This window comes from Bolinopsis microptera, chromosome 1 (genome assembly GCF_026151205.1).
Source record: "Bolinopsis microptera isolate Bmic1 chromosome 1, MBARI_Bmic_1.0, whole genome shotgun sequence".
NCBI lineage: Eukaryota > Metazoa > Ctenophora > Tentaculata > Lobata > Bolinopsidae > Bolinopsis > Bolinopsis microptera.
Window position 1 is genome coordinate 13641187 of NC_087072.1, and position 14004 is coordinate 13655190.

The window sequence follows — 14004 nt, forward strand, 5'->3', positions numbered from 1 at the left end:
AAATAATTGTATTTTATTTAGCCAATAATAGCCACTACGTAAGAATACAAATTTGAATAAAGCTCCTAATATGAAATTCTTTCGCTTTAATAGGATAAGAATTGATTAAATTCAAACAATAAAACATTTAATCTGAACTACTCATTAATAAAAGTTGAGATATTAACCCGTATCATTGTATATGGTATTGATCACTAAAGTGTTATGCTTAGGTGTCGTCTGCAGGAGTCTTATTGTATAATATGTACTATAATATCATCCAACCACCGCTCTTCGTTATCATCATCTTGTTGAAATAATTCCTCAATAAACCTACCTTTCAGTTAATTCTTTAATCGCCATGGTCGTTCTGAATTGTCTTGTGCCCAGTTTCCGGGTGGAGTTGCAACAGATCTTCTGAAGTTGATGGGATTGGTTTACCAGTGCTGTCTGAGTTGAAGAAAGCCAGGAAGAAAGGTATCGAGAATAACTCAGGCCGAAAATTTTCAAAGTCAACGTTTTCCTGGAGACTACTTTTCTCCAGTGTTCATGTTACTCTGATCATTATGAGCCGAAAATAGCCTTATAAATAGCGAATTCTTGATCTTTTGGTCGTTCTCGAAATATATCCCTGAGTACAGCCAAATCGTACAGCCTCTGGGAGATGCCGGTCTTGTGGTCAACTGAACGTCTAAGTTGGGCCATTTTTTCCACGTGTCATTGTAGTGGCACACCTTCCTGACCCTGTAGCTCTGGCTAGTACAGATCCTTCCTGCTTCATAATCGGTAATCCGTTATAGATAGTAGTCTTAGCTATACCTTGTATTATGAAATTTTTGACTGCGAAACTTCGCTATGTCGTCACGTTGGCTTTTCCAAATTTCAATTTTGTCTAAAAATGAATTTGGTAGATAAAATTAACAACAATTAGAACTTTCGGCCCATCGTTAAAACTGCTTTAAGGCATAAACATGTGGAAAATTTCTTTTGAAAACTTAAAAAGCAATTTACTTTTTATAATTATATAAACTGACTGAATTCTGTTTCGTCAAGATGCAAAGTTCTAAGTTTTTGTATAAGAAGATGTTCGTTAACTTAGCTAAATTACTAGGGCTAGAATTCTTTTGTATCACGTTGTGACCCCCATTTGAAAAATACTAGTCCCTGCATTAAGGATGAAATAATTTTACCAAAACCCATAATCATGGGTAGAGTGGACCGCTGTCAGTGTCTCTCTTTCCCAAACAAAAGGAAATGATATTACTTTGATTGACCGTTCTCAAATGCAAAATGATACTGAGAATGAAATCGGTCGCTCGCTTTTCCCATTCATTCACGGCTTACGAATTGTTTAATTAAGTTTCGATTGATTACATCAATCAGATGCTGTAAAAATCTCTTTGGGTTGCGTTCGGGTCGATACCTAGTATTTCGGGGTAAGGGACAAGGGTGGTAGTTATTACTTATTGAACAAGCTGAAGTTTATTGAATCTTCATTGCCGAGTACAGCTGCCTTTGGGTAGTTCTTCTTAATCTATTACAATTGTAAATGAATGGGTAAAGCGAGCGACCGATTTCATTCTCAGTATCATTTTGCATTTGAGAACGGTCAATCAAAGTAATATCATTTCCTTTTGTTTGGGAAAGAGAGACACTGACAGCGGTCCACTCTACCCATGATTATGGGTTTTGGTAAAATATCATCTCTTTTTGATTATAATGTCAGGGTACTTTATAAAGTCGAAATATAAACTGATATCTTCGTTAATAAGGAGGAAGTTTCAACGATTTCGAATTTTTTCCTTTAAAAACATTTCCTTGTGTTTAGGGAAGCATATCGGTCGATCACTGACTGAATATGCCACTTAATACTCATTCAAGTTGGCATTATATTCATATTGATGACATTAAACTGTCGTGGCAAAGCAGAATTTGTTGGAAATCACGAATGAGCAAAATTCTCACCTTTCGCACGTGCAAACTTTGAGCGGACGTTACGTGCGCATCCAATATTGAATCGCCGTACATTTTTGCATGTAATTGTTTTATATATAGCTTGATAAGCATGCAAAGTTTCAAAGTATTTCAAGAAGAACTGTAATCACAACGGCACTCTAAAGTTGACAGAAAATGACGAAAACAGCAATTTTCAGTGATTTTAGCGATTTTCTATCAATTTGGGCGTTTCCCAACGTGTGCAACTTTTCGATTTTCAACTTTAAAACTAGCCTAATGCACAATTTATACCTATAGGAAGCAGAACTGAGCTCCACAACCCAAGGCATGGCCCAACACCAGAGAATACTAAATCGCAAAATTGACGTTTTTATAAAATAATTCTTCAAAAAAGCACAAACTTCAATGACGAATATCTTTATGAAGGAGCAAGCTAGAAAAATTTTCCGGTAGATTTTCAGAATGCTTGAACAATTATCTAAGGTAAAAATTTCCTCAGATTTTGAATAAAATTACTCCTTAATGGTTTAAAATTAATTTTAAAAGCTATTACTTTGTCAACAAGAATTGCGCCGGTTAGCGGACGCTAGATTTCCATCAACCGTAGTGATTGCCATGCCTTTTAAAATTTAAAATTAAAATTAACGATAGTTTCATGTTGGTCAAAATATTAAATAATGGTTCTTTATTCACCATTCTTGGGGCGCTACGGAACACAAAATGGAGGGGTTGTCATTTAGTCAAATTTAAAAAGTTAAATGACCGGACATCGTAGCGCCTGCGCCTGTGTGGTGATATGCAGTTAAAAGTCGTGAAATCCGTAGTAGGTAGTGCAACTCATAATAACATTTATGGTCCATTTCGTATAACAAATCAAGCACTCACAACAAAACGAGAAGTTAGTACGTTGTACCGCATCATGATCAATGATCAAGTAAAGAAAAGCGCGAGCTACTAACTACTTAACACATATTGCATATAATGTATAAAATCCGGGAAATCGCTTGTTATCTAAATCATCAATATCATAAGATATTTTCTATTATTATCTATGTCATAAATTTTCCTTGTGTTTGAATTCTGTCACTTTTTAACTGTTTCTAGTATTTGATATTTTCGGCCGATTTCTGCACTTTTTCACTGGGTCATCTTCATATTTTCTGGGATGGAGACGACGCATATCAGCATTTAAGGAAGAGTTTGCCTGACTGACTTACTTCATTAGACACTTCTGGTCAAGGTTTGTAATCACCTTCTTCACTCACTATTTGGATGTGACTTTATCACTCCCACTCTCGTTACTTCTCCTCATACTTTTTACGCTTGTTTATTTTATTTTTTTATTTTAATTTTGAACTGCACATTTATTTTGTGTAATTGTTAAGTATTGCCTGCCACACAACCCGTTCATAGAGTTTATCTTTATAATTAATTTCTACTTGGGAATTTATCTCACAGATTATCTACCGCTTGATTCATTTTAACATTTAATTACTCACCAAGGAGAACTTATTACACTCGTGGCAGTTATTCATCAACTGTATCACCTGATTAAACACGTAGGGCCACCTCCTGCCTTCCCTTATTTTACCAACACGAGTCGCGATCCGGCCTCTTCGCCTAAACCGGTAGATCATCAATTGTCATGGCTTCTACCCTTCTCTTAACTCTTTGACTATGAGTCTTCTTGTTAGACATTACCTTTTCATAATTATACCTCCTTGATTCATCTTTGCTAAAAACAAGTTGACATTTTATATTTTTATTAACTTATTGCTTATTTTCCTCCTCTATACTTTACAGATTACTATACTTTTTACTTTTACCCGTCCTCTATTTGTTAACATTTCAGCGATTTAACATGAATAAGAATCAAACCTCTGCAATCAATGTAAACAGGCAACTTATACAATTCCTCCAACTAAATTGTCACAAATCTCTGGTTCCCACATCCTTCCTTGGACCCGAACTTCTTGCCTCAGCTCCATTCATTGTCATAATTAGCGAACCTCCGCTCAAACGCAAAGACTCCAAATTAGATGGTTTCCACCACCAACACTCGGCGTTCTACTCGACTAAAACAGGAGCTCCACGAGCAGCCATTATAACATCTACCAACTTCGCCCCTATATCTTCAACACTTCATAGATTCTCCAACAGAGACATGATCACAGTGCGGTTCGACAACCTAGTAGTTTCATCCATCTATTGGCATCCTGACAACAAAACTCTCCCGGAGGAACTCCCACCGCTGATAGATTGGTGTCGGGACAACTCCATGAAACTGGTTATAGGCGGAGACTTCAACGCCCACCACGAACTATGGAAAAGCAACAAAACCTCACCGAAAGGTCGCATTATAAGTGACCTCATTAACAATAAGAATCTGATACTTCTCAACATTGGATCGGAGCCCACTTGGTGCAGCCGTGGCCTTAACAGCATCATTGACCTGACTCTTTCTTCTTCAAACATTTCGGCTGATATTGCAGAATGGAAAGTATCTGATAAGAACATGTACTCCGACCATAAGCTGATTACTTTCACACTCAATCAATCGAAACAAGGTAAAAGATTCAGACCAACGACAAAGAAAACTTGCATAGATTATGATAAGCTCCGAATAGAACTGACCCCCCAACTTCAAAATGTAGACTGGAATCATCATGCAGACAACCTGGACGAACTCAATTACAAGGCTTCATCCCTCCATCAGTCCATCTCTGAAAGCATCAAAAAATCCACCTCAAAAATATACTATAAAGCAAAAATATCAGAAGCAGAATGGTGGAATGAAGAGATTCAAGAAAACAGAGACAAACTATTAGAGGCCAAATCAAATTTTGAAGACGACAAAGACTCAATTGAATTGTACAAACATCTAAAAGATGCCCAATCTACTTACAGCAAATCAATTCGTAGGGGTAAATTCCAATCTTACCAAAACTTCTGTTCTTCACGGAACAAGGCTGAATCGGCCAAACTCATCAAGCAGCTACAAAATCCGCTACACAGCGTTCGGTTTAGTTGTCCGAGTATCACTAACGAAAATAACGAGCACTTCTCGAGTGACAGTGATGCACTAAAGTTTATGGTCGATACACTCGCACCCGGCACATCCTTCAAGGATTCTGAAGACATCCCTAGGAGCGATTATGTAGGATTACCAATCGACTTCGAAGAATATATCGCTCTTGTTAGGGAGGTGGAACAAATATGTTCCACTTCTCGTATCAAAGAACTAATGAAGAACACAAACACGAAGTCAGCCCCAGGACCAGATGACATATCCTACAAAATTCTTGAGCACTGTTGGGATATGCTAGAAGTGCCTGTAAAATATATCTTCATGGACTGCTTTCTTCTGGGGGCCATCCCAGATATCTGGCTATCATCCTCGGGAATTTTCATTCCTAAACCTGGTATAAAAGAACATGTAAGTCCCAAATCTTACCGCACTATCAACCTTTCTCCTTGTATACTAAAATGCCTGGAACGATTAATCATATGGCATCTTGAAATTGATCTGGACCTGGAATCCTACCTTCACCATAGTCAATATGGGTTTAGGAGAGGGAAATCATGTGACCACGCGATTAGCAGTCTGGTACATAAGATCGAACAGTCCTTAGTAGACAGGGGGATTACTGTGGGTATCTTCATAGACATATCTGGAGCATTCGACAACGTTTCAACAGAGTACATCCTCAAAGTGCTACGGAACTCTCCGGTATCAAAATCAGTTTACAACCTAATAAAGTACCTCCTTTCCAACCGGAGAGTGACGTATACACTTGGCAAGGCGATCATTATAAGACTGCTACTTAAAGGTTTTGCTCAAGGAGGACGTCTAGGCCCAACTCTTTGGAACTTAGTAGTCGACCTCCTACTGAAGAGGATTAGTATTGAGGAATTTATTCAGGCATTCGCTGACGACATTGCATCCCTTATATCCGGCACAGAGATAACTGACATCAGACAAAGGGCGCAATCAGTTGTACGGACAATTGAAACTTGGTGTACGGAAGCGGGTCTCCAATTAAATACACAAAAGTCAAAGGTCGTAATATTCACGCACCGTCATAATGTATCTTTGGACCAACCAATACTGTACCAGGGGACCCCCCTTCCAGTTACAACTACGGTTAAATACCTAGGAGTGCACCTAGACTCCAAACTGTCGTGGATTACCCACTTGGAAAAAAAGATAACTGCGGCCAACATCCAACAAGCAGCGATCAAGAAAACTACGGCAAGGAATTGGGGCCTTAACCCAACAACCCTCAGATGGATATATAAATGCGTGACAAGGCCAACGATCACTTATGGAAGTCTCTTCTGGGCCAATTCTGCCATGCAGAACAAGAGCATGAATAACAAGTTAACTAAAGTCTTCAACACGGCAGCCAGATCTATAACAGGAACATCTAAGTGTTCGCCACTCACTAGCACAACTTCTATAGCAAATATTGAACCGGTTAACCTTAGCGTAAAAAGAACGGCTTTCTTGACTTTAAACCGGATACAGTCATCAAGCCCTTATATAGAAACTTTACCACCCAAAGGCAAATTCACTCCCCACTCTAAGTTTGGAAAGGACCTTCAGCAGAATATCTTTGACCAAAACCTACCATTTGAATCGGTGGACAGAACCATTAAACCATTCTATAATATAGACAGGCAATTCACCGTCGATACCTCACCCAATATCGACATGTCGGATTTCTACGACCTACCCTTCTGCTCCCTAGTTTTTACGGACGGATCAAAAACTTCAGAGGGTAAAACTGGATCCGGCTGGGCCATCTTCCACTGTCAAAATCCGGCAGAGCCCAACTGTGGAAAGATCCGGATATCAGACCATTCAACGGTATTCCAAGCCGAAATGTTTGCAATCTGTGCAGCTACACTTAACCTGCTTGATAACCCGGACTTTATCAATCGGAACATTCAGTTCTTCAGCGACAGCATGAGCTCTCTCCATGCGCTGTCAAACCATTATCCCACTTCAACTATGACAATAGACACCATAAAAGCCTTGAACTCCCTAGGTTTGAAATCAAAGATAACGCTTCACTGGGTAAGAGGCCACACAGGGGTAACGGGAAACGAACTCGCGGACAGCCTGGCAAAAGAAGCCACCAGTCTTGATAGTGTGGGACAGGTTACCCCCGTTCCGTACTCCAGCTTCAAAGCCAAACTCAAAAGTTGGTCTTTCGCGCAAAGCAAATCATCTTTAGAAGCATCACCCTCCACTAATAAGCTTCATAAGCTAGTTGTCTCCCTCCATAAGAAAGAATCATTATCCACCATCACAGAAATGACAACAGCGGACCTTCATAAACTTACCAACATACTTTCTAACAGAGCACCTCTATACTCATTTTTGTTTAAAATAAAAAAGAAACCTACAGATATCTGTCCTCGATGCCATCTAGAACCAGAAGACAATGTCCATTTTCTTTGTAATTGCCCATTTTTATTCACCTTACGAAGCGCTACCTTTGGTTTTCCAGTTCTTAAAATAAATGACCTTTTCAAAATAAAATCCTTTAAATTATTATCATTCATTAAAAAAAGCGAAATTTTCCTTAGACAATACGTACAATGATTTACATTACTATACAATTATTTCTATTGCTAATTCTTGAGGGTCCGATTAAATATTTTTCATACCGTAACTACATTATCCTGTAGCCTTCCGTTTTTACAATTTAGGATTTTTTCACTTCACTCAAGATACATTACTTATATTCACTTATGATACATTGCAATTAATATTCCATCATACACTTCTTTTACTCAATGTACTTCTTCTTCATTTAAAAAAAATCAAATAAAAATAAAAATCAAAATAAATATCTTCAAGCTACGCTACTCTACACTCGCTAAAACACGTTAGCCCATAAATAACACGCTTTAGAAATTATCATCACAGGACAACATGGCACCTAAAACTTTGAACATAACACGAGGAAACATGGACAAAACTGAACAAAGAACCACATTCGAAGACTGAAACATCTGAATGACTCTGCAACCCAGGAATCCACTATTCAGTTATTATCGCTCAATAATCGGTTTGGTATCGACGTTACATACTTTATTATTTTTTTTTTTTTAAAGATGATTTTAGAAACCAGGGAATTTCAATTAAAGTTACCCTCCTAAGGCTAACATTAAATCGCTGATTTTATTTATATATATCTTTTTTTTTGGTTCTTTCTTTTCCTTCAAAACATTCCAGTACATTGTGCAGAAAGTTGGAGATGAAGCCGTAGTACGTACATGTAGCATTGCACTGGATCGAACTTGCAGAGTGTGGTTTCCTCCAGTCTGCGCCGCGCGCTTATATAAACATACGCGGCGCAGATCGACTGGAGGAGATTGCACTGTGTAGGCTCCGGTGTAATGTGATATGTATGTACTACGGCTTTACAAATTTTGGAAGCATGTAGGGATATATATCTGATACCAATCGTATAAACTAAAAATACTCTAGCACAATTGTAACTGCAGTTTTACAGAACTCTAAATGCTTAATGAACACTCTTGCAGGTACCACCCGTATTCACACTCAGACCTGAGTTTAGTCATTTTCCGATACGAGATTGGGGACGGGTTCTATAAACAAACAAACAAACAAACAATTCATCAATTGGCGCCGCGCGCAATCTAAAGTGTAATTCGATCAATCGTCAAATCGTGCAAACGTATGCGGAGGGTAACCATGGCGACTACACCATAACTGCTCTGCGCGCGGAGAATATGCATTAAAATAACGTATGCGGAGGGTTATGCATGTTTTGCTTTGTGACACCACGAAAAACTTAGCTACCTACTATACCCATTCTCAATTCCTTCCATTTCTATACATCTTATGCCTTTTTAAAGAAAAAGACAGTTGATGTAAAAAATCAAGTTTTAAAAACGGTTAACTTGATGACGTCATCAAGGGGTGTCTATGACGTCAAATAATTTTTTTATACAATTTAAACTAAAGTATAAACAATTATTTGCAAGACCTGTGGTCGGAAATGGCTGTATCTGTTATACTTTTGAATCTATGGACACCTAAATACAGGCTACAATTGACTGACAAAGCGTCTATCCCTGAATATGTATGTATATCTGTATATATCACGACAATCTATCGTAAAACAGGGGTTCTAGAAAACCGATTTCCCGATGCTCCTGAAACCTGAAACTTTTTTTGCAGTCGATTTGGTCAACGTCTAGACGCCCTGAAAAATTTCAGATCTCTAACTCAATTTTAACATGGTTTTTAAGGCACCTGAATATGGCGATTTTGGGTTTTTTACCGAATTTCGTATAACAGTGCTGGCGAGTATTTTATGCAAATTTCTTAAAAATCTCAACATAACTATTTTTTATTCCTGTCATCTTTGACATCAAATAAGAATGTTTTGAACTAAAAATAAATCTGCTGAACGACTTCCGATGAGTCTTGCCTGAAAAATGCCTGAAAAACTCCTGCCGGAGGCGGCGGCCTTCGGCCGCCGCCTCCGGCCGGAGTGCACGCTTCGCGTGCACGAAAGAGGCTTCCGACGAGTACCAAAGGGGTTATAACAGTAAAGGGGGTATAATTGTAAAGGGGGTACAATAGTAAAGGGAGTACATAGTATACCCCCAATAAAGACATCGCTCGTGCTTGCCAGCACTGTGATTTAAGGGCCATTATCAAAAGTTTTATTTTCAAATAAAAGTGGCATACCAAAAGGATTACACGAATTAATACCATACGGTTTCAAAGTTTTGAGTTTTTGTATAAGATTATATAAAAAGATGTTCGTTAACTTCTAAATTACTAGGGCTAGAATTCTTTTGTATCACGTCGTGACCCCCATTGTCGTTTCACTGCACTGTAGCGTTTCTACGATACAGGGGAGCCGCGCACTTGTGCGTGGCGGGTCATACAATGTAAGATAAGAATTCTTAAAGATAAAAACATTATAAGAAGCATCAAAATCAGATCTATTAGATTTAGAAAGGTTATGTGAGTCTATAAGGTGAGCTGCTAAACTATAAGTGTCATTATCATCAGATAAAAAAATCATCACTTAGTTTTAAGGAAAGGTCTTTCAATAATTTATCATAGTTAGCTTTATGTTCGGTTACATTTTTCATAAAGAGTCCTAACGGTACGTCCAACATAGCAGAAAGGAGACGGACATAAATTGCAAATGAATATACATATATACTATGTTGTAACTAGAACAGGTCCCTGGAACTTAATTAAGCACCCTGTATATTTATTGTTTAATACACATGATTTACAGATTTTGTTTTATTTTTGCTGCATCATAAAAGTAAAATTCTCCATTTACCTTACAGTAAGATTTATAAATAAAATGAACAACAAGAACTTTCGGCCCATCGCTAAAGCTGCTTAAAGGTACAAATACATGGAAAATATCTTGAAAACTTAATAAGCAATTAACGTTCTAGAGATTTACAAAAATTTAAATGTAATACTTGAGTTCAGTCGGTCAGTGGCTGAATTTATTTAATAATATATTTTTTAACCCGAGCGTAACAATTCATGTCGTCTTTATACCTCAGAATCTCGTGTCCCAGTGACTTCAGACCCCAACTGATCTAACAACCCACTCCCTTTAACTCCAAACCTAAACTCTTAATCTTACCTTAACCTTAATCTTATTCCCAACCCTATCTCTCACCCTATTTTTTATCCTCGGTCTCACTGGGCACAAGGTTTTAAATCAAACTAAATACAGTTATCGAATTTCAGTAAGCTAAGAAGAGGCGTCGTCATATAGATATCCAAACATCCTTAGGGATATCCCATATCTCGTAACTTTACTCCTTCTTGTCGAATATCTCCTTGATATCAAAAGGACTTTTTTCAAGTCCTTGTTCCGAAGATCTCAATCTCAAGTATCGACAGTCTTTGACGGTGTGGATGTCATCTACTGAAGCTGCCATCTCTGAAATGATTTCATTATCTTGTTAACGAGAACGACTATTTAAAAATATCCACAAGCATGCACTGTAAATTGGTATGTGTGGAAAATATTCAAACGTTTAAGCATACCTCTGCGATGCAGGCCGTACTGTAAAGATTGCTCTACTTTTTCAGATCTCTTCTTCGGCTTTGATGAAATGCGTGCCACAGATTCCCTTCTTTGTGATAATCTGGTGACAAGATCGAATAGTTTTGGAGATACACGCTTCTCGGCAAGTTTCTTATCCGCTGCATCGTGAGAACCCATGCTATCTCGGCTACCTCTCCGGGAACCGTCACTACCACGCCTCCCTTTTCCCTTAAAACGTGAGCTCTTTAATTTAAATAAACAAAATATTTGAGTCCAGAATTGAAATGGACTCATGGACTGCCATTTTGCAATATGGTAGATACTAATTGAAGCTGATATTATCGCTTTATGTAGCGTTCAGCGGCGAACCCGCAAACTTGTCAAACAAGTGACATATGGCGGGCGCGCGTTACTGCAAGTGACATATTATTGCTGCTCTACATTTGGATATTATCATCTTACCGGATCTTCTACAGGAGCTAACTGGTCGCCTTCTTTCTTGCTGAAAAAGTGGTAATTATTAACTAAAAGAACGGACCACAAAATAAATAAGAATCTCACTCATAAACTCATCGCTTTTAGAGCTAAACACCATAGTCATAGGAACAGGAACAGTAATTGTAGGGTGACATTTCTTTTGAATATATTGTATTATCCCAATTCATGGAACACTCAACACTAAAATAGTGCACTGTGCACCAGTACAGTAACTTTGCACCAGTACAGTGCACTGTGCACCATTACTGTGCACCAGTACAGTAACTGTGCACCAGTACAGTACACTGTGCACCAGTACAGTAACTATGCACCAGTACAGTACACTGTGTACCAGTACAGTACACTGTGTACCAGTACAGTACACTGTGCACCAGTACAGTGCACTTTGCACCATTACTGTGCACCAATACATTAACTGTGCACCAGTACATTAACTGTGCACCAGTACAGTGCACTGTACACCAATACAGTAACTGTGCACCAGTACAGTGCACTGTGCACCAGTACAGTAACTGTGCACCAGTACATTAACTGTGCACCAGTACATTAACTTTGCACCAGTACAGTAACTGTGCATCAGTACAGTGCACTGTACACCAGTACAGTAACTGTGCACCAGTACAGTGCACTGTACACCAGTACAGTAACTGTGCATCAGTACAGTAACTGTGCACCAGTACATTAACTGTGCACCAGTACAGTAACTGTGCACCAGTACAGTAACTGTGCACCAGTACAGTAACTGTGCACCAGTACAGTAACTATGCACCAGTACAGTAACTGTGCACCAGTACATTAACTGTGCACCAGTACAGTGCACTGTGCACCAGTACAGTAACTGTGCACCAGTACATTAACTGTGCACCAGTACAGTAACTGTGCACCAGTACAGTAACTGTGCACCAGTACAGTGCACTGTGCACCAGTACATTAACTGTATACCAGTACAGTGCACTGTGCACCAGTACATTAACTGTGCACCAGTACATTAACTGTGCACCAGTACATTAACTGTGCACCAGTACAGTAACTGTGCACCAGTACATTAACTGTGCACCAGTACAGTGCACTGTGCACCAGTACAGTAACTGTGCACCAGTACAGTAACTGTGCACCAGTACAATGCACTGTGCACCAGTACAGTAACTGTGCACCAGTACAGTACACTGTGCACCAGTACAGTAACTGTACATCAGTACAATGCACTGTGGACCAGTACAGTAACTGTGCACCAGTACAGTACACTGTGCACCAGTACAGTAACTGTGCACCAGTACAGTACACTATGCACCAGTACAGTACACTGTGCACCAGTACAGTACACTGTGCACCAGTACAGTGCACTGTGCACCAGTACAGTAACTGTGCACCAGTACAGTGCACTGTGCACCAGTACAGTACACTGTGCACCAGTACAGTACACTGTGCACCAGTACAGTGCACTGTGCACCAGTACAGTAACTGCTTCACAACTCACACCACTGTTACAATTAGTAATAGTGCTATAAAATGCATTTCAAGCAAATCCAAAATCCACAGCTTTAAACAGTGCATGTGCCGTGCTCTTACGAAAAAATAGCCATAGCCACTTTATTCCAGTTCATTCGCGGTCTTAAACTCGTATCCTTTTCTACTAGTTTGGCAGGATCCACTGGAGCTGTTACCTTTACTTTTACCTGCACCCTCTTTGCTTTATTCCTTGCTTGAACTGCCAGAAGTTCTGCTTGCTTTTGTTTTAACCTGACGATTTTTCGTAATCAAGTGCACTGTGATGTGTTATACCACAATTTTGAGTGATCTCTACCATATAAGGTCAATTGAGCCCTAACATCTTCTAACTCAAACTCACTTGTCATATCCAATGGTAGCCATTTTGATGTTTCTCTGGTAGGCGGCTTTTGTAGCATCATATTCTGTGGGCTTAATAGCAGGTCGAGTAGGCTTGGAGTAATCCATTTCTGGTCAATAGAAATGATGATTAAGATTAAGGATTGCCACTTCAGAGCTACAGCGGATCATTAACTTGAGTATATTAACTCTGAGTCGGCGTGTAAATAGATCAAAAGCACGCTTTAAAAGGGTTTGTTTGCATACTATCAATCAAGTTCAACATCAATAAATTAACTGAAACTCCCACAAACACAGAAAACTGATAAGTCGTCAAGCAAACCGAGACAAAGTTTATTAAAAACAGCTCGTTAGTAGGGTACACGATGTTCTGCTTATCATAATTGACTTTATTTCTTCTAGTCACATAATTACAACATCCATCATCCATGATTGCATGATAAAACAATCGGTTATTCACAAATTCCAAAAATGCCAAACGTGACTGAGGACTCTCATGGTTTGACGTACTGTTTACGTTCAGGATCGAAGATGTGGCTTCTTTGAGTTGGATATCTTTCAAGGAATAAACAAGTGTCTCTGGATAACAACTCCTAGATTAATCTAAGAAATAACCTTGCGAAATAGATCGAATGTGATAACCCCC

At 38.8% G+C, this 14004-nt stretch overlaps 1 protein-coding gene across 1 annotated transcript; it reads right to left on the minus strand.

The window, feature by feature from the left end:
• Positions 1-10009: 10009 nt before the first annotated feature.
• On the minus strand, positions 10010-13647 carry LOC134816320 (uncharacterized). The gene is made up of 5 exons (XM_063825121.1): positions 13360-13647; positions 13080-13250; positions 11475-11514; positions 11012-11240; positions 10010-10904 (listed from the first exon to the last, which is right to left on the minus strand). Exons 1-5 carry the CDS (start codon positions 13464-13466, stop codon positions 10777-10779), a joined length of 675 nt encoding a protein of 224 aa, XP_063681191.1. The 5' UTR covers positions 13467-13647; the 3' UTR covers positions 10010-10776.
• Positions 13648-14004: the final 357 nt, after the last annotated feature.